The following is a 24,046-nucleotide window of genomic DNA, read 5'->3' as shown; positions in this document are numbered from 1 at the left end:
ATTGTTCCAGTTAATGTTACCAAAAAAAAACCTGTGAGTAGGTTTTAGATTTACCTTCACAGACTGGATGAGGAAACTAAGATTCAGAAATGTTATGTGAAAGTGAAAGCCACTCAGTTGTGTCCAACTCTTTGCGACCCCATGGGCTATTCAGTCCATGGAATTCTCCAGGCCAGAATACTGGAGTGGGTAGTCTTTCCCTTCTCCAGGGGATCTTCCCAACCCAGGGATTGAACCCAGATCTCCTGCATTGCAAGTGGATTCTTTACCAACTGAGCTATGAGGGGAGCCCCCAGAAATGTTAAAACCTCATCCAAAGTCACACAGCCCGTGCTGCCAGCACTAGCATTCCAGCCTAGAGTCGTTGGATTCCCAAGTCCATGCTGTGAACTTTTACTTTAAAGTTCCTCCACCTCTTAAACAGATCTGGCTACGACTGGTGGTCATAGAAGGAAAGGAATGTGTGGGAACACCCATCCAGTTCCAAGGTGAGAGACTCTGCAGAGGAGCATCCTTTCCTGGAATATCAGTTGGCCATGGCAGTAAAGACCTGAGGCAGCTGGTCTGCAAACAGCCTTAGGCCATCCTGACCAGGCTGCTGATTCTAGGTTGTGGTCAGTATCCAGGGTCACCCAGCTTTTCTGCTCAGAGCCGGTTCATCACTTCATCCAGATGGGATCAGGCCCTAAGGAAATGACTGATGGTAACCTGCCCACAGTGGGCTGATTTGAACTTTGAAATACCTGCATATAGAATTCATAGGGCAAAAAGCCCTTAATGGTAAAGACCAGGATGTGAAAGCCACCAAGCAGATCCTCTTGAACACTAAGGCAGGAAACTGGAAGTTGTTTCTAGTTCTGGGATATTTGCAGGAAATCCTGGAGATACTTACCCAGTCAGTAAATGATGGTACTGGAGTTAAACACATTCTATAATACCATTCAGTAGCCCTGCATCCTTGGGAAAGGACTCTGCCTCTCTGAACCTGAGTCTTCTTGTTCATGAAATGTACAATCAACTCGTTTCCCAAGGTCTTATAGAAAAGATTAGAACTACCTATAAGGTGGGTGGCACTTTGCAAAGCTCATGTGAGTATTACAGGGGTATTACTATAACTTAGACATAGGAGTCTCCCGCATCTTAGTGCAGGCATCAGCCTGCCACCCAAGACTGAAATATCCATGTTACTTACCCAAGTACCTTTTCCCTAAAACATTACTGGAGAAAAGTCTGGTAATTCATTTTAGTTTACTAATACCAAAACAAAATACACTTCCTGATTTTTGCAGATTCTTTTTTGTTGGTTTGTTTTAGACCAACTGCTTTCTGGTGACGTTTCCTAGGAAGGCTTCTCCAGGTCAGGCAGTAGGGGACGTTTCTTCCATGGAATTTTCCTATGGAGAAGCTACGCTCTTCTGTGGAGTGAGGATTCTTATTTTAGCATATGCCCCAGAAAACAGCACTCACAGACTCATCACCAGAGTGGTTATTCAGATATTTCAGGTTCCTGTGGCTCTCCACCCTCTAAATACAGCACTATTTCCTCATCTCCACAGGTATTAGGTGATACACCTTAATAGCAAGATCTCTCTCTGTAATGGGTTTAGAGGCAAAGATGATTAAAGGATTAGAAAGTCTTAACATATAAAGAAAAGTGGAAGACAGAAAGGTACTTTGTCTCACAAAAGCAAGAAACCAGTCATTCCCCACTGAAGAACAGAACAAGGGAAAAAAAAAAGTGTGCTTCAGTGTAGGGATTAAGAAAATGTCTGAAAATCTGGTTAAATGTGGATATGAGTTAAATCAGGATAGTGTCGACTCTCATCTTTGGGAAACATAAAAGATGTGGTTTAGATGCATCAATTGGGGACAGTCTGGTCCAGGCCTGGACATATCCTTGCCCAAGGGCTGGCAGATGGATCAAATGACCTCTCAGCATCCCTCCCAGCCCCACACTTCTGTCGTCCTATGCTTGTTGGACTAGCACGTTAGCTGCATTAGACTTGCCCTTGCAAGTTAGTGGAGGAGGCAGCTGCCTGAAAGAAAACAGGTAAACTCTTTTTGTCCCCAAAATAAATGCCTCTGTTTCAGGGGGCTTCCCTGGTAGCTCAGAGGGTAAAAAATCTGCCTGCAATGCAGGAGACCTGGGTTCAGTCCCTGGGTTGGGAAGATCCCCTAGAGAAGGAAATAGCAACCTGCTCTAGTATTCTTGCCTGGAGAATTTCATGGATGGAGGAACCTGGTGGGCTACAGTCCATGGGGTCACAAAGACACAACTGAGGGTTGCATGATCCTGCAACAGATCAAGACCAGAAATGCAGGAAGAGGGAGTCCCAAACAGAAGACATGGACATGACCTGTAAAGACAAACTGTGCCTTACTGAAAGTGCAGCTCTTGGCTTGTATAGCAATGAGGCTCTCCTCCATCCCAGCTGAGTCCAATTCAGTCTTTCAATGAATGAGCAGCTCCCACTAGGCATGGAGCACTAGACAGGGTACCACAGACTCTACTGTAAGCCAAACAGTGATCTTTTGCTTTCCGGCAAAACACTGAATGAGTGATGAACATGTGGTCAGTTACCCTGCAGGGTCTGCACTTATGCAGCAAATGATGACTGAGTTGCTAAGATGCACAAGGCATCATGCCAGGCACTTGGAATGGGTTGGTAACTAAGCAGACAAATCTGTTGCCCTCATGGAGCTTACATTCTGGGAAGAGACACACATGATGAAAGACACACGAGATTCTCTAAGAACTGTGACAAGGAGCCCTGCCCTGGCTGACAAGTACCCACCATACCTGAGAAAGGGATGTTTCTATTGGCATGTGAAAGCTGAGTATGAATCGGTGAACAAACTTGCATCATGGGAGGAGGCAGCATTAGGAGAGCACTCCATTTAAAGATACCGAATGTTGTCAAGGGACCACAGTCTGCTTTATAGTAAGATGAAGGGTCATCTATGTATTCCTCTTTCTTGCTATTATACAAATATTAGTGCAGTAAATAATTTTAAACAATATCAAAGTCATACTTAAAACTAGTTTATCTCATTTTTATCTTATGACTAATAGATTGGTATTTATTACTTGTAAATTATGATCAGATTCTATATGGATGTGATATCATTTGGACACTAAATTCAGAATCAACTGAGAATTCGACCCTGATGATGAAAGCCTTGAGTCTAATTCTAAAATGGCTTTGGTATTGCTGTAAGCCAACAAGATGATGTGTTTGACACTGTGACGTGGATCTTTCCCCACCGACATTGACTGTGAATTATAGGTTGGTTCCTGCACTACAGGTGGACCTGTGGCAGCCCGGAGGTGTCTCCCAGATATCACAGGGAACAGTTACCGATGTCCACATTCCCCACAATGGCTCCCGAGCCCTGTTAACCTTCCTGCAGGAAGCCAACATCCAGTACAAGTAAGCGTGCTTTTTCATTGCTTAATTCATTTATACCCAATTGAACTGAATGGCAACTGTATTTAGGTTATGTGTTAAGTGCCAACAACAGTGTTTCAGGTTCTGTTTTTCATGTTGGGGAAGGCAACATGGATGTGGAACAGTTCTATTTACCAGCCATGAGCTTCTTTCTTAGTGTAACGGTGGAGGGGGAGCAATCACACTTCTCTATCATTCACCTAAGTAATCAGTGTACACATGGGAGGGTTTTACTGTGTGGGAAGAGGAGAGTAGTTTATCCACGCCTAGAAGGTGGATGCGGGCAGACAAAAGCCAGACTCTGCAGGAGCTGCATCGGTTGGACAAAGGGTGAGACTTGGGACCTTGAAGGCAGAGGGGAAAATGCAAGCAAAGGCGAGAAGCAACACAGTGAGTGCAGGTCAGGGAGTAGGAAGAAAAGGTGCCTGAGAGGTAGGGCGAGGGGCCAGGTTGTGGGAAGCTGCTGTTCAGAGTTAGGAACTCAGACCTCATCTTATGGGTGATGCTGCACAATCGTAGGATGTGAGCAAGGGAGCCACATGTAACTGGGTGGTGGGGTAGGAGGAAACCACAGCAGCAATCCAAGTGAGAGTATGAGGACTGTGAGTCAGGACCAGAGTGGTGGGATCAAAAGAGAATTCCAAAAAATATTTCAGAAGCAAAACCACCTGGACTCTACATTTATTGGGATGTAGATGGAAGAGGAAGAACTCTTGGGTGATTCCAAGTCTTCTGTCTTTGGTGACCAAGTGGATAGATTTGAATACTTTGAGTTTTTTTTACAGTATTAGTTAAGCAGTGAGTGTGAAACAGCTGGAAGATAGTCCCAATCATCAAATAAGAAACAAAATCTTCTGAGATAAGGGATGTCAGTGGTGCCCAGTGCCACAGTGATCTGCAAGAAAAGGACTGATCAGTTACCTTCAAATTGGGCAATGGAAGTTTCACTGGTAACCCTAATGGTAGGATTAGAGTGTCAGGAGCAGAAGACAGAGAAGTGAACAGGAGGTGAGAACACAGCAGCAGAGCAGACTATTCTGTGACTCTTAGAAGTTACAATAGGGAGAGGGCAGAGGTGAGGAAGATGCTAATTCAGTGACTGCCTGAGATTTGGAGTGTGGGTAGGGGGCTGAAAGTGCTGTGACCAGCAGGGAAGGAGGCAATTGATGATGAAAGACAGAATGCACAGGTGAGGGAGTAGTTTTAAACGGTAGGAAAAGTACTTTATCCTATAAGACCAAAGAGGTAAGTGTGGGTCTAGTTAAGATTGTGGGGAAGAGAGTCAACAGGTTAAAGAGATAGTAGTCGTCGTAGTAGTGGCGCTAGTGGCTCAGTCGTGTCTGACTCTTGTGACCCTGTGGACTAGCTCGCCTGGCTCCTCAGTCCACAGAATTCTCCAGGTGAGAATACTGCAGGGGTAGTCATTTCCTTCTTCAGAGGATCTTCCTCACTCGAGGATCGAACCCAGGCCTTGTGCATTGCAGGTGGATTCTTTCCATTTGAGTCACCAGGGAAACAGGGCAAGAGATCATAACTAATAGCCCAGTTTTCTGGATGAACTGAGAAGCAAAACTTATCACTTAGAATAAAGAAATGGGGGTAGGAACCAATAAAAGTGGTTGTTGCAGAGAAGAAAGATTGTAGCACTGATACAGAGTTGACGTTTTGTTGGTTAGAACCACTAAAAGCTCAAGGTGATAAGGAAGTTAAGGTTTCTAGTGAGATGCTAGCTCAAGTATTCATCTGAGGGGTCTAATCTGGATAGTCTAGATTAGAGGAGGATCTAGGAAGAATGATGGAACACTGGGGTGCATGTTATTTTTTGAATTATGGTTTCTTCAGATATATGTCCAGGTATGGGATTGCTGGACATACGGTAACTCTATTAGTTTTTTAAGGATCCTCCATATTGTTCTCCATAGCAAATGACACATACACAGTACTATAAATAAACTAGCTGACTAATTAACTAAATAAACTAGGACCTACTGTGGGGCTTCCCTGATGACTCAGTGGTAAAGAATCTGCCTACCAATGCAGGGGATGCAGGTTCAATCACTGGGTCAGGAAGATCCCATGGAAAAGGAAATGGCAACCCACTCCAGTATTCTTGCCTGGGAAGTCTCATGGACAGAGGAGCCTGGAGGGCTACAGTCCATGGGGTCAAAGAAGTATTGGACATGACTTAGGTCCTTTGTTGTTGTTTAATATCTAACTGTAGAGCACAGGGCACTCTACTCAATACTCTGTAATGACCTAAATGGGAAAAGAATCTGAAAAGTGGATATATGTTTAACTGATTCACTTTGCTGTACAGCAGAAACCAACAACTTTGTAAAGTAACTATATTCCAATTAAAAAAAATTTTTTTAATGATGGGACAGAATGGAAGAATCAGGGCATTAAGATATTTACAGTGAAAACAGGTTTAGTGTGACTGAGGGCAACAAGTTAGAACAAAATACATTTTGATAAAGTGTAGGCTGCTAGACATTAAGAGTTCTGGAGTAGAATACTTGTGACTGGTGACAGGATTATAGGGGGAGCAATGAAGGAGATGGCTGAAGTGGAATGGAGAGCATTGAGGCTGATGCAGTCAAGACAGAGTGAGGTTAATCACCATAAAGCCATCTCAGCAATCTTGAATTTCCTTGGCTGATGGCAAGATTAGAGGTGGGGAAAGAGAATGTATTCCTGAGACAGGAAGTAGCAGGGAGGAGCCAGGAGTTAGAGGTAAGCAACCAGGAATGACACAATGCTGAAGGGAGGATGAACTTTTCCTGGAAGTTAGAAGGTTAATGGAGCAGTACCAATGGTACCCAGGAGGATGCTGACAAAGTAGAAGAGAAAGTCACCGAAGAGTCTATGTCCTTGAAAGAGTCCAGTTTCTGCTGGTGCAAGAATATGAGAAGAGGGAGTTCTCTAAAGAGATTGGAGAATGTAGGAATTTTATTTACAATCAAAGAGAATTCCAGAGAGCACAAAAGCAAAGGATGGGTGGAAGAGATGGAGAGAAAGTGCAAAATCTGGGGGGAGAAATGCAGGCTAGTGAATGAGTGAGATGGGAAGGAGTGACTTGCTCTTGGTTTGGAACCCTATGATTTTGGCCACAATTGTAAATGACTAACCAGGTGCTGCCAGTGGTAAAGAACCCGGCTGCCAGTGCAGGAGACACAAAAGATGCAGGTTCGATCTCTGGGTCAGGAAGATCACCTGGAGAAGGAAATGGCAACCCACTCCAGTATTCTTGCCTGGAAGATCCCATGGACAGAGGAGCCCAGCCAGCTACAGTCCATGAGGTCGCAGAGAGCCAGACATGACTGAGCACACGCAGCCTCTCAACTACTCCAACTTTTAAGCTAGTGTTTTTACTGCCAGAACTGGCACAGAGATCCCCGGTGAGGCCCAGGAAGGGTTCAAGGCTCTCTCAGTCAAGGGAGAGAGCTCTAGTCTCTGTGAAAGCCTGGCACAGAGGGTTCAATGGGGCAGTAACATCCTTCCCTGGCCCCAGAGATATTTGGCTCTCAGAGCGATAGGCACAGCTTTATGAAAGTACTGATGGGCTTTTTGCAGAAAGGTATTTTATCTGTGCCTCCATAACAGGGCAGAGTCACAGCTATGCATAAAACCATTGTTCACATTGAACACATTTTAATCACTGCTGTAGCTCTGAAGGCAGGCTTTGATTCTCTGAATGCCTAGCAGGGAAGAGCTTATTTCTATAGGTCCTCAATAAAAAACTCAAATGCCTCATTAATTATTATTTGGAAGAAAAGAATATACCAGTTATTTTAACAAGTCTCTATTTCCATTCAACATAGGTCATGTGGAACTGCTATAGAATAAAATATACCCTTTATACCACAGAGAACAGAGTTTTAAAAAATGAGAGTTTTAAACCAGTGGTCTCCTCCTGGAGAGCAATCATTTAGAATTATTCATTTTGTTGGCATGAAGATAATAATACATAGGTCAATTAAATTCCCCAGTGCTGGTAGGTATAGATCATTCTAATTGAGTTATATTATTGTAGCCTGGGATATTTTCCAAAGATTATAATTTACTCTGTACAACTATACATAATGTATAGATATACTCATCTTTATAGCAGAGATAATGTGGCCTTATGTGTCTGGCCCCTGGGTGATCAACCCCTCTTAACAACATGACCTAGGAAATGATTCCTTTTGCCACAAAAAAATTTCAATAATTTTTTAAATTGAATACCTTTAAAAAAAATGGTAATGGAATTTCAAAGTTTGACACACACTCCCTTGTCCACCCTAGAAGCTTTGGGAAGGTGATTTTGTACTAAGTGATAATATCACTTATATATAGTTCTTAATAAATCTAGAAAAAAATTTTTTGACTATTGCAAAAGGAAAACAACTCAATGAAAATATAATCATATTAAAAAAGCTTGAAACAGTACACTTTGGCATGTTCATTGACTTTTTAAGGAAGTATATGCTATACACTGGGGCTTCCCAGGTGGCACAGTGGTAAAGAATCTGCCTGCCAATGCAAGGATGCAAGAGACGTGGGTTCGATCCCTAGGTCAGGAAGATCCCCTGGAGAAGGAAATGGCAATCCACTCCAGTATTCTTGCCTGGAGAATTCCATGGACAGAGGACCCTGGAGGGCTACAGTCCATGGGGTAGCAAAGAATCAGACACAGCTGAGCACACACGTGATTAGAGTAGAAAGAGTAATCAGCCATAAGGAAACTAAGAAACTACAGCTGTTTTAAAAAAAAAAAAAAAAAAGCCATTTGGACCCCATTTCATGGGCCTCTCGTCAATCTGCTGGTTTCCATTGGCCACTTTGACAAGAAAAATGGGGCCAGACCTGGTGTGACAGCGCGGCGGTCAGGAAGCTGTTCCCAGGCTACAAATGCTCCCACTCTTGTGACCATAATTGCCTCTCAAGTCAAGAAGCTGGTGATTGGACCCCAGAGTTCTGAGTCCAGACACCTGACAACCTCTAAACAGTCATGTTTCTGCCACCTCAACATGGTCACACCAGCAAGAGATGGCCTCTGCCCTATTCGTAACTTCCTCTCTTGGCAGGGTTCACAAATTCGTACCCAGAACCATAGCTACAATAGATGCTGTTGACCACACCAAAGAGGATGCACGGACCAGTCATATTCTAATGCTTTCTTCCATTTTTATTTAATGTGGAAACTGAGAAGACTGAGAGCAGTCAGTTTCCAGATTAATTAGCCTAAATTACTGGTTTCCAGATTGTTAGCCTAAATTTGAGCTCAACTATGTATTAAAATCACCTTGTGAGCTTTTCATAAAGGCCTGATACCTTTACACAGAGATTCTTGTGTAAGTAGGGCTCAGTGTGGCATATTTTTTAAAAGCTCATGGGTGATTTTTAAAGCAGCCTATCTTGAGAATCACTGGCCTAAATGAATGGATAGATAGCAGAGCTCCAAAGACCAGCTCAATTGAGGGCACCTGGAAATTTTAAAACAAGACTGAGAGCTTAAGTGTTGATTCATCAAAGAAGTTAATACTCAACTAGATTGATTCCACAACCTCAAACTGAAAAACTTCATAATTTTCTTACTTTGGTTACAACACTAGTTAGAAAATATTACAGTAAATCTTGTATAGGAGCAATTATCAATTAGAACTATTCTGATTATTCTCTGAATGGGGATTTCATTATATTATTAACAATATGTTAAGTCATTTATCGACTGATAATGATAAAGAATTCATTCAGAAGCATGATTTTTCATACTGAAACTCCTGGGAAAATATTAGCTTTTGAAGGGGTACAATGCCAAACAAACAGATGGACCAGCATCAGAACTTCAGAAATTTTCTGGGGATGAATATGAAGAATGACCTTGTGCCAGCTCAGTCGCTTCAGTTGTGTCTGATCTTTGCAATCCCATGAACTGTAGCCCACCAGGGTCCTCTGTCCATGGGATTCTCCAGGCAAGAATACTGGAGTGGGTTGCCATTTCCTTCTCCAGGGGACCTTCCAGACCCAGGGATTGAACTGGTATCTCTTGCATATCCTGCATGGGTAGGTAGGTTCTTTACCACTGAGCCACCTGGGAAGCCCACTCTTGCCTTAAGGGGAAACAAATTATCTGTGCTTGTTTATGTTTAAAAAGTCTGCCCACTTTGGAAATAATACAAAAACAGGACACTAGAGCTTCGTTTTGTAAACATTCTGTAAAGGTCTTTATACCTTTGAAAACTTTTGTGTGTTTGTGTGTCTTATGTTTTTAAATTGAAACTTCACAGAGATTCTTCTGTAGTTTGCTGGCTTTGACAAATCTATTTACTATCCACCCGCAACGTCCCCCGCTTAGTTTCCTGAAAGAGATAGAAGTATCCAGGAGAAATGGATAGATGGTACTGGTAAGGGAATCATAGCTAAAGATTGCCTGCAGTAACTGGAATTTGTTGATAGTTTATAACCATCTCAGCTCTAATCAAACTTGCATTTTTCTTGACCACCCCAGATTCGCTCACAACACAAGAAGACTGGACATTGACAAAGACGTTCATTTGGTTCTTTACGGCCACACTGGCAATACTGTAAAATTCTTTACCCATGCAAAGCTACTTTCATCTATAATTTGTTTCCTTGAGGGAAGAAAGAAAGAACTAATACAGATCATGTTCAGACTGACAATTTAAACTCCACTCATATTTTGAGCCCCAGCAAGCAGCTACCAAACAAGTTTACCAATTCTGTGCCATGCCACCTTACCTTAATTTTTGATGTTTCTGAAGTCAAACATTGAAACCAAAAGGAGAGTAAGCTGATGATAAATTCCTGATTAAATGCTTTGTCCACAGTGCGTCCTCAGTTAAATAACGAATGAGTAAATCAAAAGGAATGTCCTACACCCAGCATGACCCTAAGTAAATCTACTTCTTTTGTAGACCAAAAAATTGTCTTGAATTTCTTGAATAAAGTGGCTTTCATGGGTCAGCTTTGAAAGTCATTTAAAGATGCCATTATATATTGCTTTAATAGCCCTGAAACCACCAAGCAACAAGTTCTTTGGAATATAAAATAAGAAAGCAAAGTTTTTGGTTTTCTTTTTTTTTTTTAGCTACCTGTCCAGCCCAGGAAAATCAGTGAGAGGCTCTTTAACATCTTTAAGTAAATAAATGAGCACCTTGTTACTTCATGGTGCTCTAGTTGGTGGAGGTGAGTGAGCACTGGGGGAACGAGCCATATCTAGCTCGGACATCTCATCAAGGATATCAATGACTGCAGCTGGAGCTATTCCACACATTTCAGTGACCCTGGAATCCCCGACCCTCGCCACAGCCTTCAGTTCCCAAGTGCATTCGCTTTGCTTACCTGAACTTGTCTTCTCTTGGCATCCTTGATACTGTCAGGCAGTAAAAGTAGCTTTTTCTGACTCTGGTTGTTTCTTCTGTTTCCTCTTGAAGCTGGCAGCTTCTTCTTTCCCTTTTCTGAGCTCTGGGTCAAGTGTGCTAGGTAATGACATAAGGAAAGTCTTTCAGTGATAAATGGCACAGGAACAGATAGAAACAGATAGAAACAGCTGAAAAGGAGGCTGCGGCAAGGGAGTGGAGGAGCTTGTCTCGCTTCATTTTTCAAAATGTTGCACTAGACTTGAGTCTGTTTTGAGTTCACATTCCAAGTTCAAATTCTGGCTTTGCATCACTAGCAGAATGACAATTGGCAAGTTCTTAACCCTTTGAGGCTTGGTGTCCCCATTTGCAAAGTGGAAATAACCATATGAGGTAGGTTTTATTAACTCAGTTGATGTATGTATTGGGATGGCCAAAAGGTTCATTCAGGTTTTTCTGTACGATGTTATGGAAAAACACGAACAAACCTTTTGACCAACCCAATAAAATACACAGCACAGTGCCTCCCACCTGGTAGATGCCCAGTAAATATAAGTGTTCCCATCATTCCATTCTTGTAGCTACTCCATCAATGGTGGTTATTATTAGTATCATTATTACTTGGGAACATCTGTTCTGTAATTTTACATTTAATATTCATTATACCATTTATTTAAGAATTGTTATTTTCTGAAAAAGAACATCTTCCCCACATTCGGTATTTTTAGAAATGTCAGTCCTGGTTTTCTTTTGACTCATTTTTATATTTTCTCCATTTAACTGTAATCATGTCTATCATTTCAAATCCAGGATCCTCATAGAAGATCTTCAGAAAGTACTGGAAAAGGGAAGCAGTTTGCCAGCCTGGAGAAGTCGAAGATCCCTCTCTGGATATAATTATGAAGTTTATCACTCCTTAGAAGAAGTATGTAATCAAAGGACTTTTTGTGGCTTTTTTTCAAGTGCCTCTTTATCATTCAGGTCTCAGGACTGGGGAGAAGCATAGGGACACAGGCAGAAGTTATGTGAAGAATACTTAAGCTCTTACAATGTCCAGGCACCTCAGTTCTCTTCCATTAAGCATTTTATATGAGAAGTATATACGAGAAGTAGCAAAAAATTTTAATTTCACGTGCTTTACCCAACCCACCCCTACAATGGCCAGGAGAAGTGCAATGGAAGAATGTGGTAATGCTGCTATATACTCAGCCCTTGGTATCCAAAGGACATTGGGTGCAGGACCCCCTGTGGATTCCAGAATCGTGGATACTCAAGTCCCTCGTGTACAAAGGCATGGTACAGTCAGCCCTCAGTATCCCCCAGTTCAGCATCCAAGGATATGGAGGGCCAACTGTAATAACAGTAATAACACCCTAACTGGAAATCCATGGAATGTAGAGCTAGCCAGAGTTTGAGGGCAATGGTTTGGCTGAGCAGTGGAGTAAATTTTGATGTTGGCCCCATATCCTCTGCAAATTTGAGTCCCCCTAAAGCCAAACGGCATGTGTGGCTCCTCAGAGCCTGTTAGCTTGTTGTTACTTATTTTATCTGGAAAACATAGGGACCCATCCTATTGCTGCTGCTGTACATCTGGGCAACAACTAGTTATCCTTCAAATCTCAGTTTGTGCAAGAAGACAGCTGGTTCTACTCTCCCAGGTGGGCCAGAACTCCCTGTCCCAGCCCCAGCATATTACCTGCACCCATAGTACATGGATGTGAGACCTAACATAATTTTTAATTATGATTAAGTACTTGATTAATGCCTTCCTCTCCTAATAAGCTGCAAGGGCCCTGGGGGCTGGCCATTGCTTTCTTGTTCACCACTGTATCTCCAGTGTCAAGCAGAGACTTCCAAATAGAGGGTCGTTGACAGAATGAATAAATGAATGAGTACATACATTTTTTCATTCTTCCCCTGAATTCTGAATTGAGCAAAGGAATGCCAGTCATAGAAGTAATGAGATCCTGTTATATTCTTAAGAGAATGTTTGGTTCTCTTGATAATGACTTTCAAAATTACGTGCACATATTTTATGTTTTTAACATACATTTTAGAAGCTTGAAGTTAGCAGCAATGGAAAGGATTTAGATAACTTGATACATTAAAGTGCTATTAACATGCACTAGAAAAAGGTCAAAATTTTAAAATATATTAATATAGATAAGTACATATACCTGTGTGTGTTGAGTTACTCAGTCATACATACATATATGTAAATATATGTGTGTTCATGTGCTCATTAGACTAAACAGCGATAGAAAAAAAAGGAAAATATGAGTACTTTCCAAATTTTTTTTTAGACTCTTACAGTACTTTGCCTGGAAAATCCCATGGATGGAGGAGCCTGGTAGGCTGCAGTCCATGGGGTCACTAAGAGTCGGGCACGACTGAGCGACTTCCTTTTCACTTTTCACTTTCATGCATTGGAGAAGGAAATGGCAACCCACTCCAGTGTTCTTGCCTGGAGAATCCCAGGGACAGGGGAGCCTGGTAGCTGCCGTCTGTGGGATCACACAGAGTCGGACACGACTGAAGTGACTTAGCAGCAGCAGTACACATCTTGAAACACTGGGACACTTTTTTTCTGACTTCCTTCCTCTCCTATTGGGCTTTTAAGTCAGAAATGTTACCCATCTTTCTAAATACCTTATTTATCTACCTCAAATATACCTTTTCCTGCTGACAGATAAATGTGTGTGAATGGATCAGTGTCAGTATATTGCTATTACTGGGGAAATTATTCATGGTATACCCTCTGATGTGTGGCTGGATAGACTAAATCTTAAATGCAAAAGATAATGCCTTTTTCTTAGCATCTTCTGTTCAGTGGTAAATTACAATGTATAGGACTTAAACACTTTCCAATAGTTGGGATGGTTTTTCTGAAGCTTACTTCTTTCTTTTCCTCTTAAACACTTGGAGATGAAAGAAATAAATTTTTATTTTTAAACAGAATCCAGAATACATTGATTAACTTTCTGTAAAATTTTGCCATTAAGATGTTAATGACAAATAGTAGTAGAAAGGTATGCTTTAAAAAGGGAACAATATGAAGACAAAGCAGCTATATATGAGAGCAGAAAATAAAGTGTAATTTTTAGTATCCTGAAGAAAATTAAGACTACAAAATTGGCTTTTCATTAAATTTTATACTCCATACATGCTTTTTGAGTTCCAAGACCTATTGTCTTTCTGTTACCTTTTGTTTATTAAAAGCTCCATAATTGTGTGAGTCTAATATGGTTTTTAATTTATTTGCTTTTAGATTCAAAATTGGATGCATCATTTGAATAAAACACATTCAGGTCTCATTCACATGTTCTCTATTGGAAAATCATATGAGGGAAGATCTCTTTATGTTTTAAAGGTAAAAAAAATAAGAAATTAGCAACTGAATATTTACTATTCATCTTTTTCAGCTTTGACTTATAAGGAAAAGAAGCAAAATGGTATTTCATAGTGTCTCGTATTTAACATCATCTGGTAATTTAAGACTGGTGGCTTAGATAGTAAAGAATCTGCCTACAAACAAGAGACCCGGGTTTGATCCCTGGGTGCAGAAGATACCCTGGAGAAGGGAATGGCAACTCATTCCAGTATCCAGGCTGGATAATACCACAGACAGAGGAGCCTGGTGGGCTGTCAGTCCATGGGGTTATAAGGTGTCAGGCATGATTGAGTGACTAACACTTTCACTTTTTTCCCACTAATTTAAGAAAAAATATTTTTTCCCTTAAGTTTTTGAGCCATATTTAATTTTTGCCATTTAAGTATTCCAAAGAATACTATTTCTAACTTATTCAGAGTGACTGATGAACTTCAAAAATAATGACCTTCAAAATTATTTGTGGGCTGGTGCTGCTTACAATGAACAGAAGCAAAACTATACAAATGTGTCAGAAGGTGTGCGTCACTCCCAGCCCTTGAGCCTGCATTCTCTTCCAGCTACTCACCTATAGCTCTCCATTCCTTCTCAGCCAAACATCTTAAAAGATTTTCCTACATCACTGTCTCTACTTCCTCACCAACCATTCAGACCCTGGACTCCCTGACCTTTGCCCCGACAACAACTCTAGAACTTCTGCATGACTTCTCCTTGGCTCTCTTCCCGTCTCAGAGCATCCTCTTCCCTTGTCCTTTCTATACATGCTGGTGACCCCAGGGTTCTCTCCCCAGCTGTGCTCTCTGTCTACCTGCTGTCTCGGAAGCACATCCACCGCATGGTTTCAGCTATCATTCCAGACTTATCTGTTCAGTGGACTCTGCTCTCTAGAGCTGGGCATCCTCATCTCGACACTCACCAAAGCACCTCAGACTCACGATGACACCACTGTGCTCCAGATCAGGAAACATGAACCACCCCGAATTCCTCTTCCTTATTCTAACCACTTCAAATCGAACACGAAGAACTGACTATTTTTTTTTTTTCCTTCTATCTTCTGGATTTATCACAACCTCTCCTCTTGTCCTCACTGCTGTTGACCTAGGCTTGTTTCTGGATCTATTCTCCCTGGACTATTACAATCATGGCTTCAGAACTGAACTTCCTCATGAGTCCCCACCCTCTCATCCTCTAACCTAACTATACACACACACCCACATCCCTCCCATAGAATACAGGATGAAGCCTTATCTGTATGTCATATCCAGGAATGTCATCTGTCTCTTGCCTCTGTGTCAGCTTCATCTCCCTTCTTTCCTCAGACCTTAGAAGCAGTGGTTCAAACATGGTGTGCTCAGCTTCTCTTCCAAGCTTGAGATAGATGTCTTCTTTCACTTGTCTGCCAAGCAAGTTTCAAGTCTTACTCTCCTACTCAAAGTCTTTCTCTCCTGAGAAGCCCTCGTTTGTTCCACAGGCAAATGACACATAGCACCCAATGTCCCCAAAGTAACTCCTGCATATTCACATTATAGTGATGAATTGCTGGTATTTCTGCCTTCTCCACTACCATATAAATTCCTCATCTTCTCATCTCAGAATCTCCAAGGCCAAGCACCGTATCTGATGTTTAAAAGGATTTCTTGAAGTGTTAATATAAGTTGAGTGAATTAATGAATGAATGAAAACTAGATCTCCCATCAATGTCAAAAGCCACCTACTAATTAGTGGGTAAGAAACCATGTTATAGATGAAATTTATATAACAAGATTATAAAGAAAAGTTTATTGCTTGATTCTACAAATCAAATTGTTTTGTGTTTCCTTTATGTACTGTAATAAAATTTGACTTTGTCTTCCTACAAGACATAGCTATTTCTTTAATAGATATTGCTTGGGAATATTTCTGTTACCTTGCCTGGGGAGTGGGGGTTGAGAAAAAGAGGGCAAGGACAAGGAAAAGGAAGGGAAAAATTCAGCTTCTTACTTAACCGCCACATACTATATTAAAATGGAATGTGTGCATGCTAAGTCGCTTCAGTCATGTCCAACTCTTTGCAACCCTATGGACTGGGGACCTCTAGGCTCCACTGTCCTTGGGATTCTCCAAGCAAGAGTACTGGAATGGATTGCCATTCCCTCCTCCAGGGGATCTTCCCGACACAGGGATCGAACCCGCATCTCTCACATCTCTTGCATTGGCAAGCAAGTTCTTTACCACTGGCACCACCTGGGAAGCCCTAAAATGGAGAAGCACACCTATTTAACCAACTGCCTTTGCCTTATGTATTTTCCACTCCTTTGATTTGTAATTAAGGCAATAAATTTACAGTTTCTGCATAAACAAGCCTGGACTTCTGAAATCGATAGGAACTCTCTTTGTCTTTTTTATGGGTTACCTAATGAACCCAACTCTAGTGAAGTATTATGCTGAAACCATATTAAATTATGCAGGTCAGTGAATCCAAAAATAAAAGCTTGCTTTGGTAACTATGAATACTCTTGTTTTCAGCTGGGCAGAAGATCACGAGCTTACAAAAGAGCTGTCTGGATGGACTGTGGCATTCATGCAAGAGAATGGATTGGCCCTGCCTTCTGTCAGTGGTTTGTAAAAGAAGTAAGTTAAACCCTTTATGAAGTATCCATTTGAGCTAGCCAGTGTTTTTATTCTGCTCAAGGAACAAAACTGGGAATGTGAAGCGAGTGATACCTGAAAATAACACCATAATTTTGTGGGTTGCTTTTATGTTTATGAAGGCCTCTCAAAACCCTGGCTCAGATTATCTTCACCTCTGCCCTTGGAGACTGGAACCACCAACCCTCATTAAAGAGAAAGAACTTGAGATTCAGAGTGTTTATGAATTTATGACAAATTAGGAACCAACCATAGGAGCTGATGTATGACAAAATGCTAAAAATTCAACGTATGGTGTTCCAAAACATTTTATCATGTGATATTCAGCATGGAAAATTCTACGTGACTTTTGTTCTCCTTCAAAATGATCTCACATATGCTATAGCAATAAAGAGATGCCCTCCTGCTATGGATCTGTGATTTAGACACCAAAGACCTTTAGCATTTGCGGATGTAACATTCGCTGTTTCAGTGCTTTTCAGTGACTAATGGTTGGTGACTCACAGTGGTTTCTCATTTTCTGGAGGCTTCATTTAAGCCATAAGCCTTATGAGGCTAGTATATTGAATGTGTTCTTATCCTAAGAGTGGGTCAGCCTCAGGGGCTAACATCTTAATACGTTCTGATATCTTTCTATTGTCAAGAATGTAATGACTTTCATGGCTTTCTTTTTCAGTTCAACTTCTTAGTGTTTTGTTTTTTTTAAAGACTCCTAAAAGAAAACAAACTACTAGTACAGGTAATAAAAGTGAAAAAGTCTAAGGAAAGGAGGTTCTAAGCCAGAAAATAACCCTAAAAATTATTTATGGAAAACCATTAATGATACAAGATAGTGAAATATTTCAGTTATATTTCACTATGTTTTATGGGAAAGTGACCTAGTGCAGTTTGTGATTCTGAAGACTCCCCTAGTCTTAGAAAATATGCCTCACAAATGTCAATGCTGCACTGAATTTGTAAAATCTGCTTCTCCACCACTACCAAGCCCACACAAGTATCCATTTTATAATGTAATAATAAAATTTTCAAAGTATTCCCACTCAGTGTATTCAGCAATTCATATTCTCTTAAAACACCATTTTATCCAGTAGGACAAATGCAAAAGCTAACAAACTGTTAACCCTAGCATCTTGTATAAATATCCATTATATACATATAACATTTTCTACTGTCTCAAGTTTCAAAAATGAAAAGGGAATAAATGGTTAAGAACAGAACATCTATTGTTTATAGACTATGGTCCTTGCCAGGTGGTGCTAGTGGTAAAGAACCCAGCTGCCAATGCAAGAGACATAAGAGACATGGATTCTATCCCTGGGTCAGGAAGATCCCCTGGAGAAGGGCATGGCAACCCACTCCAGTATTCTTGCCTGGAGAATCCCATGGACAAAGGAGCCTGGTGGGCTATAGCCCATAGGGTAGCACAGAGTCAGACACAACTGGAGCGATTTAGCACACATGCACGCATGGTCCTGTGTGTTATTATAGAACATAAAATATATCTTCCAAACATTTAATCTCACCCTCACATGTGCAGCCTTTTTATAGCACCTAAACTTAATGTCCATGTGGTAATTGTGTCTCTTCCTATACCAATGCCAAGGGCAGAGCCTATCTTGTTCATTGCCAAATCCCTAGCACCTAGAACACCATCTGGCACTCAATAATACTTCAGTTATCTGTGAATAAATGGGGATAATGAGAATTCAGTGGTTATGATAATGAGAAATTTCTGGGAGATGACTTGGAATTCATCTCCTAAGGATATGAATGGTACTACCTGGACTTTGCAGTATGCAATATGTATAGCCATACATGGCAGCCCTAGAACCCAAGCTAAATTGAGTCCCAAAGAGTTGATGCTTTTGAACTGTGGTGTTGGAGAAGACTCTTGAGAGTCCCTTGGACTTCAAGGAAATCAAACCAGTCCATCCTAAAGGAAATCAGTCCTGAATATTCATTGGAAGGACTGATTCTGAAGCTGAAGCTCCAGTACTAGGGCTACCTGATGCAAAGAACTGACTCTTTTGAAAAGACCCTGATGCTGTGAAAGATTGAAGGCAGGAGGCGAAGGGGACGACAAAGGATGAAATGGTTGGATGGCATCAACAACTCGATGGACATGAGTTTGAGTAAGCTTTGAGAGTTGGTAATGGGCAGGGAAGACTGGCATGCTGCACTCCATGGGGTTGCAAAGAGTTGGACATGACTGAGTGACTGAACTAAACTGAATTTTCACTCTCTCTTTTTGGTGCTTTTCCCCAAATTCAGCAGCTTAAAACAGCAAACATTGATTACTTTCTAGTTTCTGTGGGTCACAATCCAGGTGCAGCTTAGCCAAGTGCCTCGGGTAAGTCAAGGTGTCAGCTGGAGATTGGGCCATCTCAGGCTTCTGTGGGGAATCTGTATCTGAGAGCTCAGTCATGTGACTGTTGGCAGCTTCCATCTTCACTGGCTGTGAGCCAGAGATATTAGTTCCCCATCACGTGGGCATCACCACAGGACAGCTCACAACCCAGCACATGGCTACCCTCAGAAAAGATGAGGCGGAGAAAGAGCGAGCAGCCCAAGATGGAAGCTACGTCTCTTTTAACCTAATTTCAGAAGTGATATCCTATCACTTTTTCATATTCTGTCCAATAGAATACATCACTAGGTCCAGACTGCATTCAAGGGGAGGGCATTAGACAAGAGCACAAGTGCCAAGAAGTGAGAATCACTGGGGGCCATCTGGCACCTTAGAGGCTGCCGGCCGTACCTGGTGGGACTTTCTCCGTAGCCATCACTGTAATGTTTGCATCCTTACTTCAACATGAACTGGAAGAAAACTTATCAAGCCTTTTAAGTTCCTGCTAGAACAGCAGATGGCACAGAGGTTACATAAACACATGTAGTAGTCAGACAGCCCTGGGTTGGAATGCCAGCTCTGCCATTTACTAGCTGTGTGATCTTGGTGGGCAAGTCATAATCATAATCATAATATGTGACACACTCAGTTATTGGGAGGATTCAATTATATAATGTTTATAAAAGACAAGAGTGCTTGGCATATAATAAGCAGTTAATAAAATAAATTCATTTTTAATAGGAGTAGTATCAGCAAGTTGATATTTTAAAATGACCAGAGCATCATTAGAAAGAAAATCAGCAAGGATGTGAAAGAACTTAACACCACCAACCAACAGGATCTAAATCACATTTATGGATCACCCAACCAACAACAGCAGAATATGCATTCTTTTCGAGTGCCTGCAGAACATACTGGGGCTTTACCCCAGCTCAGCTGGTAAAGAACCTGCCTGCCAATGCAGGAGATGCAAGAGATACAGGTTCAATCCCTTGGTTGGGAAGATTCCCTGAAGAAGGAAATGGTAACACACTCTGCTATTCTTGTCTGGGAAATCCCATGGATAGATGAACCTGGTGGGTATGTCCATAGGGTCTCAAATAATTGAACACAACTGAACACACACACAGAACATATACCAAAATATTCCATATCACACACCAAGAAACAAATCTCAACAAATTTAAAGGAAGTGAAATCATACAGACTGTGTTTTCTGACCACAAGGAAATCAAACTAGATATTGATAACAGAAAGATAACCTCCAAACACTGAGAAATTAAGATGCCTCTGAATTACCTATAAGTTAAGGATAAAATCTCAAGGGAAATTTAAAAAGTAAATTGCACTGAATGAACATGAAAATACATACAGCATATTAAAATTTGTGGTACACATCTAAAACAATGCTATGAGGGAAATTTATAGCACTTAAATGTATACATTAAAAAAGAGGGAAATTCTCAAAACAATAAGCTCTCAACTCAAGGACCTAGAAAAAGAGAAAATAAAGGCAAAGCAAGAAGGAGGAGGTAATAAGGACAAGAGTAAAAATCAATGAAACTGAAAACAGAAAATCGTTAGAGGAATCAGTGAAACAAGGAGCTAGTTCTTGAAAAGATCAGTGAAATCAACAAAGTTCTAGCAAGAGAGACAGAAAAAGACAGAACATACAAATTACCAACTTAGGAATGAAAGATATGATTACAGACCCTGCAGATATCAAAAGGATAATAAAAGAATACTATGGATAACTCTACACATATAAATTTGACAACTTAGGCAAAAATATACCAGTAAATAGAAAAACACAAACTTTGACAACTCATCCATTATGCAACAGGCAAGTTGAATATCCCTACTACTATTAAAGACAGTGAATTCATAATTTTAAAATTCAAAAAGAAGAAAGGAATAAATCTCCCTACCCAGATGGCTGCACTAAAGAATTCTACCAAATGTTTAAAGAAGAATAAGACCAATTCTACACACTCACTTTCACAAAATAGGAGCAAACATTTTCAATTCATTTTATAAAGTTAGTATTACCCTAGTACCAAAATCAGACAGACAGTAGGGGAAAAAAAAAAAAACTAGAAAATAGATTCAGAAATCCTTAACAAAATATTTCCAAATAGAATTTATCTATCTATAAAAATAATTCTGCATCACAAGCAAGTGAGGTTTATTTCAGAGACCCAAACCTGGCTTAATATTTGAAATTCAATCAATGTAATCTACCATACTAACTAGCTAAAGAAGAGAGTCTATTTAATCTTATCAATTGATATAGAAAAATACCTTGACAAAATTTAATAGACATTCATAATAAAAACTCCCAGAAAAGCAGATATAGAGTGGAACTTCCTCAACTTTATAAAAACTATCTATGAAAATCATATTGCAAACATTACACTTAGTGGTAGATAAGCAAATGCTTCCTCCTAGGATCAAGAACAAGGTAAGGATGTCTACTCTCACCACTCCTAATTAACATAGTGCTGAAAGTTCTAGTGAGTAGAAGAGGAAGAAATAAAAGACATACAGATCTGAAAGGAATGAATAAAATTTTTCTATTCATTAATGACATGATTGTCTACATAGAAAATCCCAAGGAATATATAGGAAAATGGAAGTAACAAGATCACAGGACACAAGATAAACATACAAAAATCAACTGTATTTCTATATACTAGCAGTGAACATGTGGATGCTGAAATTAAAAATACATAATTTATAATTACTCAACAAATGAAATAAACTTAGGCATAAATCTCACAAAACAAGTATAGGAATTATGTGCTGAGAACTATAAAACACTGATCAAAAAAAAATCTAAATATATAGAGATATGCCATATTCATGGACTGGAAGTTTCAACATAGAAAAATATCAGTTCTCTCCAATTGATATCAATGTTTAACATGCTGCTGCTGCTGCTAAGTCGCTTCAGTCATGTCCAACTCTGTGCGACCCGAGATGGCAGCCCACCAGGCTCCCCCGTCCCTGGGATTCTCCAGGCAAGAACACTGGAGTGGGTTGCCATTTCCCTCTCCAATGCATGAAAGTTAAAAGTGAAAGTGAAGTCGCTCAGTCGTGTCCAACTCTTAGCGACCCCATGGACTGCAGCCCACCAGGCTCCTCTGTCCATGGGACTCTCCAGGCAAGAGTACTGGAGTGGGGTGCCATTGCCTTCTCCAATGTTTAACATAATTCCTATAAAAATTCCAGCAAGACTTTTTGTAGATATAGGTGAAATTATTGTAAAATTTATATGAAAAGGCAAAGGAACCAGAAGAGTTAAAACTATTTTGTAAAAGAATCATTTTACTCAACTTCAAGGTATGTAGCTACAATAATCAAAAGTATATAGTGCTGGTGAAGGGACACACAGAAAAATGGAACAGGAGACTCAGATACAGATCTACAAAATGTGCCCAAGTGATTTTCAACAAAGATGTAAAAGCAATTCAGTGAAGGAAAGACTTGCTTTTCAACAAATGGTGCTGGAGCAAGTGGACTTCCATAGGCAAATAAATGAATTCCAACCTAAGTCTCATTTCTTACACAAAAATTAACTCAAAGTGGATCAGAGACTTAAATGGAAAATGTAAATTTATAAAAACTTTTTTTTAAAAAAATAGGAAAAAAATCTTCAGGATCTAAAACTAGGCAAAAAGTTCTTAGGCTTGACACCAATTGCAAGCTCCATATAAGGAAAAGTTGATAAACATTATCAAGCATAATCAAAATTTAAAATTTTACTGTGTGAAAGACCCTGTTAAGAGGAGAAAAAAGACAAGCTACAAACTTTGCCACATATCTGATAAATGATCCCTATTTGGAGAATATAAACTCAAAACTTGACAATAAGAAAGCAAGTAATCCAATTAGAAAATGGGCAAGAGACATGAAGAGACATTTCACCAAAGAGTATACAGATGGCCAAAATAAAGAAAGCCCAGGAAAAAAGATGCCATTAGGACAATTCAAATTAAAACCACAATGAGCTATCACTAGACACCCATCAGAATGGCTAAAATTACACACACACATACCCCTGGAGGTACAGGGAGGGACTGACTCACCAACCAGTGCTGGGGAAGATGGAGGAAAACTGGATCACTCACACACTGCTAGTGAGAATGTAAAATGGTGGAGTTGCTCTTGAAAACAGTTAACACTTTCATTTAAAACTAGACTTGCAACTATCATCAGTTCGGTTCAGTTCAGTCGCTCAGTTCTGTCCGACTCTTTGTGACCCCATGAACCGCAGCACGTCAGGCCTCCCTGTCCATCACTAACTCCCGCAGTTCACCCAATCTCATGTCCATTGAGTCGGTGATGCCATCCAACCATCTCATCCTCTATCATCCCCTTCTCCTCCTGCCCTCAATCTTTCCCAGCATCAGGGTCTTTTCAAATGAGTCAGCTCTTCACATCAGGTGGCCAAAGTATTGGAGTTTCAGCTTCTACTATCATATAACCCAGTAATTGCACTCTTGGCATTTATCCCAGAGAAATTAAAACTTGTGTTCACTCAAAAACTGTATACAAATGTTTCCAGCAGCTTTATCTGTAATAGTCAAAAACTGGAAAGAATCCAGATATCCTTCAATGGGCAAATGGTTAAACAAACTAGTACATGCATACCATGGAAAACTACTCAGCAAAAAAGGAACAAACTATGGAAACACACAACATGAATGAATCTCCAGAGAATTATGCTGAATGAAAAACTAGTCCCAAATAGACACATACTATGCTGCTGCTGCTAAGTTGCTTCAGTCGTGTCTGACTCTCTGCGACCCCATAGATGGCAGCCCGCTAGGCTGCCCCGTCCCTGGGATTCTCCAGGCAAGAACACTGG

The 24,046-nt window shown here is 40.6% G+C and overlaps 1 protein-coding gene and 1 long non-coding RNA gene across 3 annotated transcripts in view; one reads left to right on the top strand and one right to left on the bottom strand.

Annotated features, from left to right (window-relative positions):
* CPA6 (carboxypeptidase A6) overlaps positions 1-24,046 on the top strand; it is a 294,891-nt gene that overhangs the window by 198,968 nt on the left and 71,877 nt on the right. Inside the window, exons 3-6 of one of the 2 annotated variants that reach the window (XM_003586889.6) lie at positions 3,307-3,431; positions 11,624-11,738; positions 14,082-14,183; positions 16,707-16,811. In XM_003586889.6, the coding sequence (XP_003586937.1) occupies positions 3,307-3,431; positions 11,624-11,738; positions 14,082-14,183; positions 16,707-16,811 (447 nt within the window). The remainder of the gene's footprint in view (positions 1-3,306; positions 3,432-11,623; positions 11,739-14,081; positions 14,184-16,706; positions 16,812-24,046) is intronic. The other variant, XM_025001830.2, reaches the window with a different exon arrangement.
* LOC112449514 (uncharacterized) overlaps positions 1-24,046 on the bottom strand; it is a 157,220-nt gene that overhangs the window by 63,708 nt on the left and 69,466 nt on the right. Inside the window, exon 2 of the long non-coding RNA XR_003038069.2 lies at positions 10,797-10,933. This is a non-coding gene — a long non-coding RNA (uncharacterized lncRNA). The remainder of the gene's footprint in view (positions 1-10,796; positions 10,934-24,046) is intronic.

The sequence above is a fragment of the Bos taurus genome, chromosome 14 (assembly GCF_002263795.3).
Source record: "Bos taurus isolate L1 Dominette 01449 registration number 42190680 breed Hereford chromosome 14, ARS-UCD2.0, whole genome shotgun sequence".
In the NCBI taxonomy this organism is placed as follows: Eukaryota; Metazoa; Chordata; class Mammalia; order Artiodactyla; family Bovidae; genus Bos; species Bos taurus.
The sequence above is the reverse complement of the archived record's forward strand: the minus strand, read 5'-3'. Positions and strand labels throughout refer to the sequence as shown.